A 16,180-nucleotide genomic window follows, 5' to 3' on the forward strand; every position below is an offset into this window, starting at 1 on the left:
TGAACCAGGGACTGTAGTGATGCCTTTTGCACTGAGATGCAATGCCTTAGACCACTGCACCAGTCGGGAGCCCCCCAAAAGAGAACAAAAATCGTAACTGAGGTAGGATTATGTAATTAGGCATGTATGGAATACAATAACTGTTTTAGAAAGAAATATTTGACATTGTAAAAGACATCAAACATTGGTTTTTTGTTTTCCCATCAAGAGAAGACAAAACAGGATGTTTTAATCCACTTTTAATTTTAGTTTAGTTTGACGTTCAAATCATGTTTCTAGAATGGATCCGCAAGTAAAATGTTATGCATTTCAGACCAGCGACTGTTACACAAAACAGACATTTCATTATCTTTGCTTTATTTTTCTTGGACCCCAGATGACCTTTGACCCATTGCAATGAACACAGAATCTGACCCACACTTCAGTAAGAGGGGCGAACTACCCGACCGTCATTAACAATAGAAGCAATGGTAAAAGGCTAAAAAGCTGACCACTTAGCTTTTTTTGGGGGGGGTGTAAGCACATTCTGTCGAAAAGTTTGGACAAAGATCTCCACCTCTTGTTTTCATTTTTACTATCAGCACTTTTTATTAATATGACAGAAATATGTAATGTCATCTTTAGTTGAGCCCAGGGGCATCAATTTATTTTTTTCCATTTGAGGTAACAAGTATTCCTTACACTAGACAGAAAACAATATCTCCATCATGGGTCCTGTGTTAGCTAGTAGAAATTTGAGCAGCTTGCAGCAACATCATTTGTCAAATACTAGGCAACACTAGGCCTACCTCACATCTACAACCAGAACATATAGCAGCATCATGTCTATGGCTAAGTGAACCACTGTTGGCTCTCACACTCATTAGCTCTGATTGAAGGATGTCTGGGTCAAATGGAAGTGTGCCTAACAATATCTGTAGCCCATTATTTTAGCTTCAATGTACCAGTAGTGGTTCAGTTAAGAAAAAAACTGCAGTGTTCCAAGATTTAAATCTATTTACCATTTATTGTGCAGTTGACACAAATATGAATATGCTATGCTTCTTGGTGGAGGACAAGATATCTAGACAAGCATGTACTGAACTGTGTGGAATAACGGCATGATGATTTGAAAATAATTCTATGGCTTGGTATTTAACAAACTCATTACGGGCTTTAACTTGAGCAAATGCTTTATATAAAAAAAAAATAGCAGGGCCTCCGGGAGCTTAAAGGGGATAAAGACTTTCAATGAGACACCTTAACACTCAAAAGAGTTATATAATCCGGTCTGTTATGGCACCAGTTTCAATCAATGCTCTCTACTTGCTCACATCAGGACCCATTTGGATAATGATCAACGCATTACCATTAGCAGTTTAAAAACAGGACAATCAGCCACTGAACAAACAAGTAAAATAAAAATAAAAATTCAAAACTAAATTAAAGATAAATCTTGACTGTAATATGAGGTATTGTTGATAAAAACCATGTCCATTGTCTAATTTTTTTTTCATCTTTTTGGAATAGCACTGAAATCATATTAAAAGTAAAAACTGATGACAAGACTACAAAAACGAAGACGTCAATAACAATTTTCTCATAGAAAATTAAAAACCTATTACATGGCAGTATATTGACATTTATATGTATAAAATATATAGCAGCAAACAATAGGAGAAAAAGCATGGTTTTTTTCTTGTTGTTTTACACTTTGCTGGAAATTCCTCCATAGCAGCTCAAAAGGAGGAGTGTGGTCTCCCATTATCCTGTTTTCTTGTCTCTTTTTCTCAATGTACAATCAAACACCTTAATTCAACAATTCAACAGAAACGTGTTGCTGTCAAGCTGTCACCATTTTTGCCTCCCTTTTTCCCCCACTCCCACTTTTCAACGTTCCCCATCCCATCTTAGTGATCCACGTCTTAGGCAAGCCACAAAAACATAGCCTATGTCTTCAGGTTTGTGCAAAATCATCTCTAAACCAATTTTTTTTGTTGTTTTTGTATTTTTATCCCCTCAACTACACATATTCTAAACAGCATTTTAACTATGGTGTTTTTTTTTCAGTTTTGTGTTGAGAAAACACTGTCATACATGATTTGGAGGGCAGTCAATGTGTTTAGCACTCTGGTAAATAGTTGTGTACAAAATGTTACGTACAGACAGACTTTAGCATCCTGTTTCTAATCTGCACTGGCTCCAAGAGGAAAACATGTCATAGTAAACACTGTTAATCTTTGTTTTAGCTTTCAAGTTTGATACCTTAGTGTTTCAAATGCTCTGGATGCCGTTCAAGCGATGGGATACAGGATGCAGAAACATGCCACACCCAACGCTCGGCTCACTATAGACCCCTCCTGTAGGAACTGTGGCATAACAATCTCCAAAATAATACCCTTCTACATCAAGGGGACACGGGATTGCTGTAAGGGCAGCGTTGACTTGTACCCAAAATTGTAACACATAACACCATAGTTAAAAGAGACCTGCTCCACTCCATACCATTTTTTCCAAATTTTTTTGTGATTTTTCTTTTATGAGTCAGAAAAAAAACCTGACTAAAAGTGCTTTTAAAAATGGAACGGTATTAGAAAGTAAGATATAACCACAAAAAAAATGAACTATGGATTGCATGGTAAAGGTTTGCAACTAATGCTAGATTTTAGCTTATTGTGTCATAGCTAGCTGTTGATATATGTACATATGTGGCAATGAGGACAAAATTAATCACAAATCAACAGCCAAACAATGCTGGTTCATTCAATTTACTCCTAATTAAATATAAAGTAATTGTCCTTATACTGAAGAATGAATGAAATTATTTGTCAAACCTCAGCATCAGCAATCCACAATCTAAACAATAAAACAGAGCAATATATACTAAAAGTATACTGTTGAGTTATACAACTCAGTTAAAAAGAGAAGAGGCCAAAACTAGGGGCTCAGAATTTCTTTAGAAGTCTAGACAATATAATAAAGTGATTCAACGCATAAGCAAGCAGGGATATGCAGACGACTAGACTGGGGGGAAAACGGGAGCTTTGATAGCAAGCAAAATGCCTAATAGATAACAAAAATGCCCCTTCTCTTTTATAAATGAATTTATACTTCAAATAAAAACCTAGACACAAAGACAGACAAAAAAATACCTACTTGTTATTTTAAATGTTTTAAGTAAGCACGTAAAATCAGTCTATGGTATTTAAAAATCCTAGTTCAACATTGGGTAGTAACAATGTATATTTCTGTGGCTTAATCTTGCACATAAACTATAACGTTTTTGTTTCATCCATATAGTTGTGTATCTTTCACAATGATTCATTTTTGCTATCATCCTTGTCTATGTCTTGAGCCAGACGGGATGGGAGAGTGAGAGGGAATATGACTGAAGGTCTCAGAAAAGGTGTGAGAGGTGTTCAGTCCTTTGACAGCCCTGGCTGAGGGCGGCCACATGTCACTGGGAGGCCATACAGGCCGGGGCACCGTAACAGGTGTGGCACATTAGCATTTGCCAGAGTGTGTTCAGAGGGTGACGACTCGAGGGTGCCCTGGTGTCCTCTTTTCCCAGATGGCCTCTTGGTAAGGCCAGAGCCTCAAAAATATTTCCAAAAAAAATGGGGAAGATGCCACTCAAATGTTAATGTCCCTCACATCTGTAGGGGTGCACGACAGGTCCACATCCTCCTCTACCCTTTTTGTTTCTGTGGAGACACTATGTTGCTGTGCCTGTCTCAGACTAGACTCAAGCAGAGACTCAATCTGTTCCTGACACGACTTCAGGCAGTCCTGTGAGGAGAGAGACACAATGTCAACATAATGAAGAAAAACACCTCAATAGTAGCGAAAGGGTTTGTGACAAATAGCCAATGCAAGCATGTGTGTGTGGTGCAATGTAAAGGCCCGGAGAACTGTGTTTGACGTACCGGGTCACTCCTGATGACTTGGGACAGAAAGTTGGTTAGGTTCTGGGATGAAAGTGCACCATCTTTGCTCTTTAGGTAAAGCCCCTGGACCGCTGCTGCCACACTGCCCGCTGCGATCATGGAGGGAGGGTTGGCGATGAATTTGACATCTACGGGGAAGACAAAAGAAAGAGACGGTAAGTACTTGAGTCGTAAAGCAAAACACCCGAAACAGATCATTGGCCAACACCTGAGCTTTCAATGGGATTCATGTGGTAAAGTCTATTCCATTCTAGGCTGTGGCAGAATGAGGTACTGTAGGGGACAATGGAAATCCCGTTGCTCCTTCCCACTCGCAGTCACAATATCCTGAATGTGCTTCATTTCACGACTGGCTACTGAAAGGACAACCAAGTGCTCATGCACACAGACGTCCAAGATCAATACATCTAGCTCGTCGACAAAATAGGACAGGTACAAAAGTACGTACAGCACACACATTCAATGGGTACACCACTTCTAAACTTTTTCCAAGGCGAAAGGAAATACCACTCCTTCATACCAGTTTCCCCTCACGTAAATGATTTCCACAATAGCCCTAAAAACCTACCCCCGGTGACAACTGATTCAGAATCTATTGAGTAAACCCTGACTTTGGGGAGAAACGCCACGCAAACAAACCAATGTGGTGAGAAGCAAACTCATAAAACTGATCTGGAGAAAAAAAGATGGCACTGACTCCATTCCAGTATCTCCTTACTTGTCCACACTACGCAGTGACAGAGACACCCTCCATAAAACATGTTAGGCCTTGTACACTCAAACATTCCTGCACCAGAGCCCATACCACCAACCATTTACATTGACCATTGGCCACCTGGGGGCTTTCAAGGAGGAAGCGTTATCCTCACAAGTGGGGAAAATGCAGACAAAAATCTATATCTTGCATCAAACACATATCTTAGCCATTGGTCCCTGAAAAAGTGGTTATGGAGCAGTGGCAGGAAAAAGCTCACACTTAACAGACAATGGTTCATGTGTGGGCCTACCTGTTGCACAGAGAGCCACGAATGTCTGGGCATGCTTGCGCAGAATCTGCTTCGTGTGCTGCTGGATTGGTAGCTTGGAGAGGAAATGGTCTATGAAATCGTGAGGTGTTACTGATGCTAGATCCCATTTCAACTTGTTTAGAGTCAGTAGTTCCATTTGCTACAAAGAAAGACAAACAGACGTGCGCAATGAGACAATCGAACTTCACAAGTGGCTTCATAATTGATTCTACATTTGACTATCCACTAGAGGGAGATGTCGCCCTCGTCATGTCATTGCGCTACACTGGGCTAAACGTTGTAGGCTATAATGTGAAATGTACAAGAATCCAAACTCTTTCTTTGAAATTAACACAACAAATTATGCAATAATGATTTAGAACCCGTCGAAGAGAAACTAAGACAAGTAGTAGGCCTATAGGCCAACATTGTAGTAGGCTACCTGTTAGGCATAGGCCTATATGCTACCATTGCATTATGAGATAGCCTACTATGGAAATGCTCATTAAAATAGCCTATCCGATATTAAATGGATTATAACTACAGCCATATACAGAGTGTATATGTAGAAGATTGACATTGCTCATTTACCAATAGATCGCTGGGCCGGATGTAGTTGTCGGTGTAAATGCACAACTTCTCTGCAGTTAAAGGGACCGTTTCCTTCATCTTTGAGGCCAAAAACATACAAGTAGCTCCCAGGAGTTGTAATCTGGTTTTATTTGTGGGCTCCACAGACAAAAATCTATCCAAGTAGTTCATAGCCAGGGGAAAAACCTCCTCCTCGCATTTCTGTTCCTCGCAGACCTAGAAGTGAAAACAGCAATTTAGCCTATAGCCTCAAATTACAGTAACCTATAATATAGGACTATAAGTGCATTCAGGTCGATTGTATATACCAATAAATAGGCCTGTCCATAAGAGAAAACGAAATACTGTAATGACAACACTACGCATTTAAAAAAAAAAGATCCTTCCATTCCTTAAGGCTGTCCTTAAAACAATAGCTATGGCCTAATTATAGGCTTTAGCTGGCGCAAAGTAGGCTATAGTCTGCCAATGCAATAAACATAAAATCATGCATTTCGAAAAACTGAAACAGTTGCTTAAGCCTAATTAAAACGGAAATTAAAATAGTTGAGAATTTAGGCTGTTTTCAGTCGCTTCTTACTAAGACACAAAGGTGGCGTCAATGCAACTTTCCCCTGAAATTTCTAGTTCGTCATCTTTTCAAAAAATAATTAAAAATATGTAAAAATTGTCCCGGTTTGTGAAATTAACATGTAAATGATCCTTACGGTATACCTTATCGGATAGTTTTAAGATGTGTCGAACTTTAATATAGTAAACATATAAAAAACATTTAATTTACAAGACACCGCTCTTTCTCGTGGAGCGTGCAACATTTAGATCTTGTGCGGACTCACAATTTCTGAAATTAATAAAAAATGTATGTCGACACAAGACTCAATCTCTAACTACATGTAAATGTTGATTAATCGATATAGTATCATATCCGACCATTGAAAATGCATTCTTATTTAACATTTTTGTGAAAATGATCATGTCTCCAGAGCGACCTTCAGAAACTGCAGGAACAGCAGCCTGATAAGTAAAGCCGAAACAAAACTTTATGGTTTTATATAATCATTTTTCGCTATCTGTGCGACAGGATTATAAATGCATACCCAAGATATACTTTTCGACTTGCTGATTGAGTTACTGTCATTGCCGACATTATTAAAGATTTTTAATGATATTAAAAACCTACGCATACGACAACAAAGATGGCGCATAATACTGGCAAGAGTAAGACTGCATACGTGTACATTGCTATTAATTTGGAACAATTTTTTAATCTAAATACATTTCCTAAGTCCCGACAACGAAAAGAATCGAGCAGCTAAATTGCAAGTGTTGTAACTACTGAACACACACAATACCTTGGAAATAGCCTAATAGGCTACAACAGTGTTCCAAATCTATTTTAGCCTACTTGGACAACCGTTACAAATGAAACATTAGCCTACTACATGTCAGTATGTTTACATAATATGAATGATCATGCTTGGAAAGAATAAACGTACGATGCATAAAACGACCAATTCAATACATTGCGTCCAAAGGGCATGGTTAGTGTTAGGACACAAACGTTTAAGCAATACATCGAGACATCATAAATGTACACACCTCTAACATCCATGTAGCCACAATTTTCCTCATTTTGGGTATTATTTCTTTCTGGACACACTTGAAGTAATTCGGAGACGGGAGATAATTTTCCTCTGCTTTGAGCATTGTCTGTAGAACTCGGTCATTTAGTAAGTTGGCGTCTTGGTAAGCTCTTCTGATGGTTTCCACTTCACAGCACAGCAGCTGGTGCTCCATATCTTTCGCGGTAGTATCTTGCGTTTTCTGGGCTGAATAAATAATCAAAATATGTGCTTCTTGTTAGGAGTGAGTGAGGCTCCGTGGATGCTGCTTGCTGCTCCTACAGTGTAAGCCCTCTGAGAGCTCCAACGCTTCACCCTTCTAGACAAAACTCCCCTTCAGAGGGCTATGCGATGACGTTAACTGTTGTTAAGGAGGAGATCAAAGCAACAGCGAGTCTGAGAGAGCCGAGCTAAGGAGTCTATAGAGAGAGGAGGATCACTCTAAAGAACTACCCCTCTAAAGTTTCCAAGTCCTTCCAATCGCTGCTTATCCACTCCTATAGGTATGGAAATGGGAGGTCCCAGTATTCTGGGTGGCGTAGCCTATACGGCGGAGGGGAGTCAGGAGGGGGTGAAGAGAACGGACTCTGAGTGGTGGGGGTTTGAGGGAGGAGGGATGTAGGGCCAGTGTCAGTATAGGGAAGTTGGTTATGCAGAGATTAATGTGAATTGGTTCAATTTTGATAGGGGGCGGTATAGACACATTCATGAAACTTTCCTGTTAAAAAAAAGCTCTGAGAATAGCTCCGGCTTCTCTTCTCGTCACCCAGTCGAACATGAGGTGAGCACATGGGCAAGCTTCTAACACACAAAGACATTTAACAGTGCGACATGTATTTTTTAAATCACTTTAATCATTATAAAGTAATCATTATCCAGTAATGCATATACTTGTTCAGATTGCAGGCATATTCAATAGACCTATGCATCACAAAACCTGTAAAAAGCATATAAAACTATCAGAGCCATTCAATAAGGCAGGCAATTGAATATTTCAAGAGTAAAACACGATGTGCAAAGTCGTTTACGTTAAAGCCTAACCTAATAATAATTGCACTATACACATCTTTAATTTAGACAAATTTGCCTATTATCAATATTGATTTCAGGTTTCAGTTTAATTTTACGGCATTAAAACTTGGCACAACAAAAGTGCACTACCTCACTTTACAGTGCTGTGTGTGTTGAAATTGTAATGTACAAGATGAATAACGTGGTGACTGAAACAAAAGTTTATAAAACTGCCCCCCCTCTTATCTCTCAATTCAATTCAAGGGGCTTCATTGGCATGGGAAACATATGTTTACATTGCCAAAGCAAGTGAAATGGATAAACAAGAGTGAAATGAACAATAAAAAGTGAACAGTAAATATTACACTCACACACACAAGTTCTCTCTCTCTCTGACTAGGGAGGAGACCGAAATTAGTCTAAACCAATAGGAGGAATTGCTGTTACCAGGCAGAAGACGACCAAGCACTTATGATGACAGTGTTGAAATGTTCTATTCAGATTAAAATGACCTATAATCATGTGATTGGTTAAAATACCATTGACTGTAGGCCAAATATGAAATGTGTGAACTGTTCTGTTATATAACATTAAAAAAATAACAAAAAAGTCCAATTTGAAAAGAAAGGTAGGTATGTTATTTTGCCTTTAGAAGAGTTGCAAGTCATGGGAGCAGAATATCAATATTATTGTTGTTGTGTGGAAGAGGATCTAAATATGGGATCAATTCTGTGACTAGTCAAAATCATATTTGTCACAATTTTTCTAAGAGTCGCAAAAACATTTAATCTCAGTCGTTTCAATAGGAATAGGAGCTTTTCGCATTCTTAACATTCTTCTCCATGGGCTATTGAATAGCTACCTAAAACTACAGAAAGAGGCTTTCTTTTTGTCAAGACTTGCTATTGCTGACTGAATGTGGGTGACTCATTCACCTTTACAAATTTTTAAGGTAAACTTTTTTTCAATCAAAATCGATGTTAGCATCTTTGTGATTTTTATCATTACCCATATGGCCTATAAGGTAGGCCTAGTATTCTTATCACCCAAGTTGCACATTATTGCACTCTTTTCAACTTTTGTCATATTTTTTGAACATTATGCAAACCATGTGCCAAAATCCCTACATATTTTCAGCAGGGGCTTCAGCTAAATGTAGAGTATGGCAAAGTTACAGTGGGGTATTTTCTACCACAGCCATCTTCCACCTCTGCATTGTTTTGAGAGAAAAATAATGCTGTTCCCTGCAGCTGTGTCAATCCACTCTCATAGATGGGTTGGCTGACAAAGTCACAAAATAATGCATACACATGGATAGGGCCAGAAGCCCTGCTTCGCTGTGATTCTAAATGGTCAGATAGCTAGCAACAATGACAAGAAGCTGCCATGTGAGGAATGGTAGGTGTCTCATTTCAGCTAGTTTTATCTTGTTCTTGATACCTGTACCCAATTGTCATACTTGAGTAAAAGTAAAGCAACTGTAATAGAAAATGACTAAAGTAAAAGTAAAAGTCACCCGGTAAAATTCCACTTGAGTAAAAGTCTAAAAGTATTTGGTTTTAAATATACATAAGTATCAAAAGTAGATGTAATTGCTCAAATATACTTAAGTATCAAAAGTAAAACTATAAATCATTTACGATTCCTTATATTAAGCAAACCAGATGACACCATTTTATTGTTTTCTTTAATGTACAGATAGCCAGGGGCACACTCCAACACTCAAGACATAATTTACAAATGAAGCATGTGTGTTGAGTGAGTCTGCCAGATCAGAGGCAGTAGGGATGACTAAGGATGTTCGCTTGATACGTCCATTTTTGGGTGTCAAGGAAAATGTATGGAGTAAAAAGTACATTATTGTCTTAAGGAATGCAGTGAAGTAAAATAAAAAGTTAAAGTCAAAAATATAAATAGTAAAGTACAGACACCCTAAAAACTACTTGTAGTACTTTAAAGTATTTGTGCTGAAGTACTTTACACCACTGCCTGATGGGTGTCCTACGAAGCAAGCTAGATCTGCTCAGGGTTTTCTAAAGCTAATCAGCTTCATTTAGCTTCACATTCCTGCCCAGTCTTCGTCTGTATTACAATGGTGGATATTGCTCGTCCGCCTGTCGCTAACTCTAGCAGGCTTGTAACTGCGCATGCATGTCGCACATGACTAGTCGAATGCCAAACTCTTCATTGAGACAATGCTGAAACATAAATCCATGGCGAGTCAATGCCACATTTTAATTTGTGCCAAAATAAAAATGTTAGAGAAGTTATCTTGCAAATTCAGCAGGCTATGGTGTAAAATGGGCTTTTAGAATGGCCTTCTATATTTTATTACTTATCGTTAATGCCGACTGAGGTGTGCTTATCAATGCACAACCACAAGCACATTTTTCCCCCACTCCTATTGGTAAAATAATTGTATTAAGTCATACTGTGCGTGACATAACACATTTTTAACACATTAAAAAATAATTCAATTAATAAAATATTTAATCAGTCGTCTTCCTCAAATTAAAGGGACGAGGACGCAATCTTTGCAAGAAGGATGGAATCTGATTTAATTGGTCCCGAACTCGTGGCTCAGGTATTTCAGTCAGCGTAAGTGGAGTTACATGCTGACCAGACTGGACTCGTCGTATGCGCAAGCGTGGAAAAATAAATGTACACATACATGTTATTCAATCATTGCACCCATACTGCTCGCGAACGTCTGCGTGGTTAGGTACTAAAATAGAACTTGGTTATATTTGTGACGTTCGACGAGGTGCAAGTGCCTCTCCTCATTGGTTTTTAGGAGTATATACTCATGTGGGTGGTTGAAAGATGAACTGAGGTCCACACTCCAGTCGGTTGTGGTAATGCACCTTTTAAAGTTGGTTGCCAACCGCCATATAAAGTCCAAAGAAGAAGAAGAAGCCTGAAGGAGGAGATTACTAGTTTATCTGTGGATTAATTGTTGGAGTAGAGGACCTTGTGCATTTCAGGTAAAATAACAACCCAATATTTATATCCCAGGACAAATTAGCTAGCAACAGCAAGCTAACTAGCTAAATTGACATAAATGTTGAATATTTTTTGACCTGTTCCCAAATTAATATAATTGGTTTAGTGTTTGTTTTGATATTTCAACCTGAGTGTCCTGATCACGTCTGGTTTGGGCGGACATAATCAACATGCGGGCGTGTGGTCTGGTCAGCATGTTAGCCATGAGTTAGCCTGCTTCCAGAGCAAGTTGGTTCTGAAGGATTCGCTACCATAGAAATGTACCTGGATAAAAAGTGAGTCAATTTCATATGACCGGTTATCCGAGTTGAACTCAGTTGACCAAAGTTACCTTGCTAACGCCTTAAAACTGCTTCGTAGGACACCCCTCTGGTATTGTTTTGCAATGTTTTGACTGATTTCATGTCAATGCTAATATGGCAAGCTAGCTAGCTAACTAACAATTGTAACAATGTGTTTGAGGGACAGCAAGTGTTCATTGTGCAAATATATTTATGTTTCCAATAAACATTTGGAGACTAAATATACACTGATCAAAAATATAAACTCAACGTGCAACAATTTCAAAGATTTTACAGAGTTACAGTTCATATAAGGAAATCAGTCAATTTAAATAAATTAATTAAATCTATGGATTTCACATGACTGGGAACACAGTTATGTATCTGTTGGCCTCAGATACCTTAAAAAAAGGTAGGGATGTGGATCAGAAAATCAGTCAGTATCTGGTGTGACCACCATTTGCCTCAAGCAGTGCGAAACATCTCCTTCATATAAAGTTCATCATGCTGTTGATTGTGGACTGTGGAATGTTGTCCTTCTCCTCTTCAATGGCTGGGCAAAGTGGATGAGTATTGGCGGGAACTGGAACATGCTGTACATGTCGATACAGGGCATCCCAAACATGCTCCATGGGTGACATGTCTGGTGAGTAATGCAGGCCATGGCAGATTTTCATCTTCCAGGAATTGTTTACAGATCCTTGTGATATAGGGCCGTGTATTATCATGCTGAAACATGAGGTGATGGAGGCGGATGAACGGCACGACAATGGGCCTCAGGATCTTGTCACTGTATCACTGTGCATTGAAATTGCCATCGATAAAATGCAATTGTGTTTGTTGTCCGTAGCTTATGCCTGCCCATACCATAACCCCACCACCACCATGGGGCATTCTGTTCATAACGTTGACATCAACAAACCGCTCCCCACACGACACCATACACGCAATCTGCTATCTGCCTGGTACAGTTGAAACTGGGATTCATCCGTCAATTGCACACACTTCTCCAGCATGCTAGTGGCCATCGAAGGTGAGCATTTACCCACTGAAGTTGGTTATGACACTGAACTGCAATCAGGTCAAGGCCCTGGTGAGGACGACAAGTACGCAGATGAGCTTCCCTGAAATAGTTTCTGACAGATTGTGCAGAAATTATTTGGTTGTGCAAACCCACAGTTTCATCAGCTGTCGTTGTGGCTGGTTTCAGATAATCCCACAGGTGAAGACATTGGCTGTGGAGGTCCTGGGCTGGTGTGGTTACACGTGGTCTGTGGTTGTGAGACCGGTTGGAAGTACTGCCAAATTCTCTAAAATGATGTTGGAGGCACCTTATGGTAGAGAAATGAACATTACATTCCCTGGCAACAGCTCTAGTGGACATTCCTGCAGTCAGCATGCCAATTACATGCTCCTTCAAAACTTGAGACATCTGTGGCATTGTGTTGTGTGACAAAGCTGCACATTTTAGAGTGGTCTTTTATTGTCCCCAGCACAAGGTGCACCTGTGTAATGACCATGCCGTTTAATCAGCTTCTTGCTATGCCACACCTGTCAGGTGGATGGATTATCTTGGCAAAGGAGAAATGATCACTAACAGCGATGTAAACAAATGTGTGAACAGAATTTGAGAGAAATAAGCTGTGCTGCTGCATATCCCAAAACATAATCCTAATGAGAGGATTACAGGTTGTCATCACTTAACATAACGCCCACCTGACCACCTCCCAGCCACTGCCTCCTCCCACTTCTCTGTTTGTCTTTGATGATTGCTCCACGTTGACACTTGTCAAGCCCCTGCACTTTTTGTGCATATGGAACATTTCTGCAATCTTTTATTTCAGCTTATGAAACATGGGACCAACACTTTACATGTTGCGTTTATATTTTTGTTCAGTGGAGTTTACATGTTGTCAACATAAGCCAACCCCGTCTGTTTTGCTCCATAGTTCCCCACACGTCGGTTTTGTTGCTAAACAACCAACTCATCTATAAAACAGCCTGCTCGTCAGCTCTGATCCAGCATGGTCCTAAAACCAGCCTGTTAAACTGCATTTTTAAATTGGGATTGGAAGGAGTTTAATTTGAATTACTGGTGATTAAAGTGAGAATTCTATATAATCAATTGCAATTGAGTGAGGAAGGACGCCTGTGTCTTTGTAGTGACTGGATCTATTGATACACCATTGAAAACCTAATTAATAACCTCACTGCGCTCAAAGGGATATTCAGCGTCTGCTTTTATTTTTTTGTTGCACATTTACCAATCGGTGCCCTTCTTTGCGAGACATTGAAACATCCTTTGATCTTTGTGGTTGAATCTGTACTTGAAATTCACCACTTGATTGAGGGACTCTACAGATAATTGTATGTGTGCGGGTAGTCGTTCAAAAAGAGTGTTAACCACTATTATTGAACACAGAATGAGTCCCATGTGATTTGTTAAGCACAACTTAGACTTGCCATAACAAAGGGGTTGAATACTTATCGATTCAAGACATTTGAGCTCTTTGTTTGTTATGAAAATGTATTTTCAAAATACCACAAACAAAATTCCACTTTGACATTATGGGGTATTGTGTGTGGATCAGTAACATAGAATGTCAATTTGATCCATTATAAATTCAGGCTGTAACACAATAAAATGTGGAACAAGTAAAGGGGCGTGGATACATATTACTAACCACATAAATAGACTTATTGTAAAATGGGATCCATCATTGGCAAGTTTCAGATTCATGAATGGTGATGACATCCATAGGTAACTCGAGTTCATTCCTTCTGCAGCTGCAGCACACACTACCACTCCTTCTATTCTTTGTTGTGGTGATCTCACACTGGTTGAACATGCACACTTCGTTTTCACACGTCAGAGCTTTGTGGTAGATTATTGCATGGCCCTTTTGTTTCAAAAAAATATGTATATATATTCTTTATTTAACTAGGCAAGTCAGTTAAGAACAAATTCTTATTTACAATGATGGCCTCGGAACAGTGGGTTAACTGCCTTGTTCAGGGGCAGAACGACAGATTTTTACCTTGTCAGCTCAAGGATTTGATCAAGCAGCCCTTCAGTTACTGGCCCAACGCTCTAACCACTAGGCTACCTGCAGGTTTAATGCTTCATGAGCACTAGGAATTCACTCCTTTCTCATTCTTTGTGATAGCAAAGCTACAATTATGTGCCTTTCTCCTTTTGAACGGGGTGCCGTTTTTATAGCCGTAGAGATGATGTGTAGTCTGTTGAAGTTCTGCTTTGTTAGTAACATACAATACGAGTGCTGTTCCGTGTTAGTGGAGGGTGGGTAGTATTATCTACTGTATATAGATAGTACTGTATGTTTGTATTGTGTTTATGTTAATATATTAAGTATATGTGTGTTTTAAAGAGAACACGCTCACTGTCTGAATGGACCTCAGTTATTTATCAGAGAGAGAGATAGAACGATTTTCTCTGAATTAAAATGCTGCTCTATTTTTTTAAACTTTTATTTAACTAGGCAAGTCAGTTAAGAACAAATTCTTATTTTCAATGACGGCCTGGGTTAACTGCCTGTTCAGGGGCAGAACGACAGATTAGTACCTTGTCAGCTCGGGGGTTTGAACTTGCAACCTTCCGGTTTCTAGTCCAACGCTCTAACCACTAAGCTACCCTGCCGCCCTATAGTGGAGGGTGGCCTGACTGAGTGTCCCGAGGCCCTGCTGCTGTTGCAACTCTCTCACACAGGTGTGCAGTACATCAGCTGTAGGCCGGGTGACGAGTGCTGGTGTCTTGCCACCAACCTGTGCTGCTGCATATCCCAAAACAAATAGCTGCCTAATGAGAGGATTACAGGTTGTCAATCACTTAACATAACGTTCACCTGACCACCTCCCAGCCACTGCCTCCTCCCACTTCTCTTTGTCTTTTGAGGATTGCTCCACGTTGACACTTTGTCTCCACTCCGCCATGGACTCCGATGCATTGAGCTCACTTTCTTTCCTCAGCGGGTGTCATGCATGCACCCTATGCTAATACAGGGTCATCCCTCCAGACATCCTTGACCTATAGAGGTTAACGACCTAAGGGCGGGGCGGCATTTTCAGTATAGCCTATGGTTTGTGAAATGTGCTTTGGTAAACTTCTGCAAAAGTTTGCTGGTCATGACGTTTCAGTTTTAGTAATGTGGGTGTAACTGTGTTCGTCTATTGTACATTACAGAGCGGGATTCCTGCCCAGTTGATAATTGCACACCTATTGAGCTGTGAAAATGGAAGACTTTACACTAATAGGCTACTTACTGTTAGTTAAAGGCTCTGTTGTGTGAATATGTGAATTTGAGTAGATGGTTTATTTCCATTGATGGATCAACTCTCTGTGTCTTACTCTTCATGGAGTAATAGTTTAGTATGGGGACCTTGGTACTACAGAGTTCAGAACCATCTGGTCCATTGAGGTCCAGGCCTCTCTCCTTCATTAGAGGGGCTGGTCCTATGTTACGATGTCTCTGAAAGTATAAATCGTGGCCCTTGGAAGAAGACCACCTCAGGGACCCCCTGATGCCACAATAAATCACAGACCTATAATGGAAAGCCAACTACACAAGGAGTGCTAAAGTACTGTGTAACAGGTATCAAAGATTAATGGGCAGCATTCTCAGTCTATTGGCTATGGCAGTGCCCGACCCCCACGACCCCTGCTGTAAATCAAAAGAACAGCTCTGAAGTCTGCACAAAAACAAAACCTGAATGGGGAATCT

General features: G+C 39.8%; 1 protein-coding gene across 1 annotated transcript; it reads right to left on the reverse strand.

The window, feature by feature from the left end:
• Nucleotides 1-223: 223 nt before the first annotated feature.
• ccnd1 (cyclin D1) lies at nucleotides 224-7,652 on the reverse strand. Its single transcript, XM_035786724.2, has 5 exons — nucleotides 7,124-7,652; nucleotides 5,525-5,740; nucleotides 4,934-5,093; nucleotides 3,906-4,054; nucleotides 224-3,768 (listed from the first exon to the last, which is right to left on the reverse strand). The coding sequence occupies exons 1-5, from the start codon at nucleotides 7,319-7,321 to the stop codon at nucleotides 3,613-3,615; spliced, it is 879 nt and encodes a 292-aa protein (XP_035642617.1). The 5' UTR covers nucleotides 7,322-7,652; the 3' UTR covers nucleotides 224-3,612.
• Between the last annotated feature and the right edge of the window lie 8,528 nt (nucleotides 7,653-16,180).

Source organism: Oncorhynchus keta, chromosome 14 (genome assembly GCF_023373465.1).
Source record: "Oncorhynchus keta strain PuntledgeMale-10-30-2019 chromosome 14, Oket_V2, whole genome shotgun sequence".
Taxonomy (NCBI): domain Eukaryota; kingdom Metazoa; phylum Chordata; class Actinopteri; order Salmoniformes; family Salmonidae; genus Oncorhynchus; species Oncorhynchus keta.

Coding starts and splice junctions, on each gene's coding strand:
- ccnd1 (XM_035786724.2), bottom strand. CDS start 7,321: ATGGAGCACCAGCTGCTGTGCTGTGAAGTGGAAACCATCAGAAGAGCT. Junction 5,741..7,123: donor TGGCTACATGGATGTTAGAG/GTGTGTACATTT, acceptor TTTCACTTCTAG/GTCTGCGAGGAACAGAAATG. Junction 4,055..4,933: donor CGTGGCTCTCTGTGCAACAG/GTAGGCCCACAC, acceptor TCTTCCCCGTAG/ATGTCAAATTCATCGCCAAC.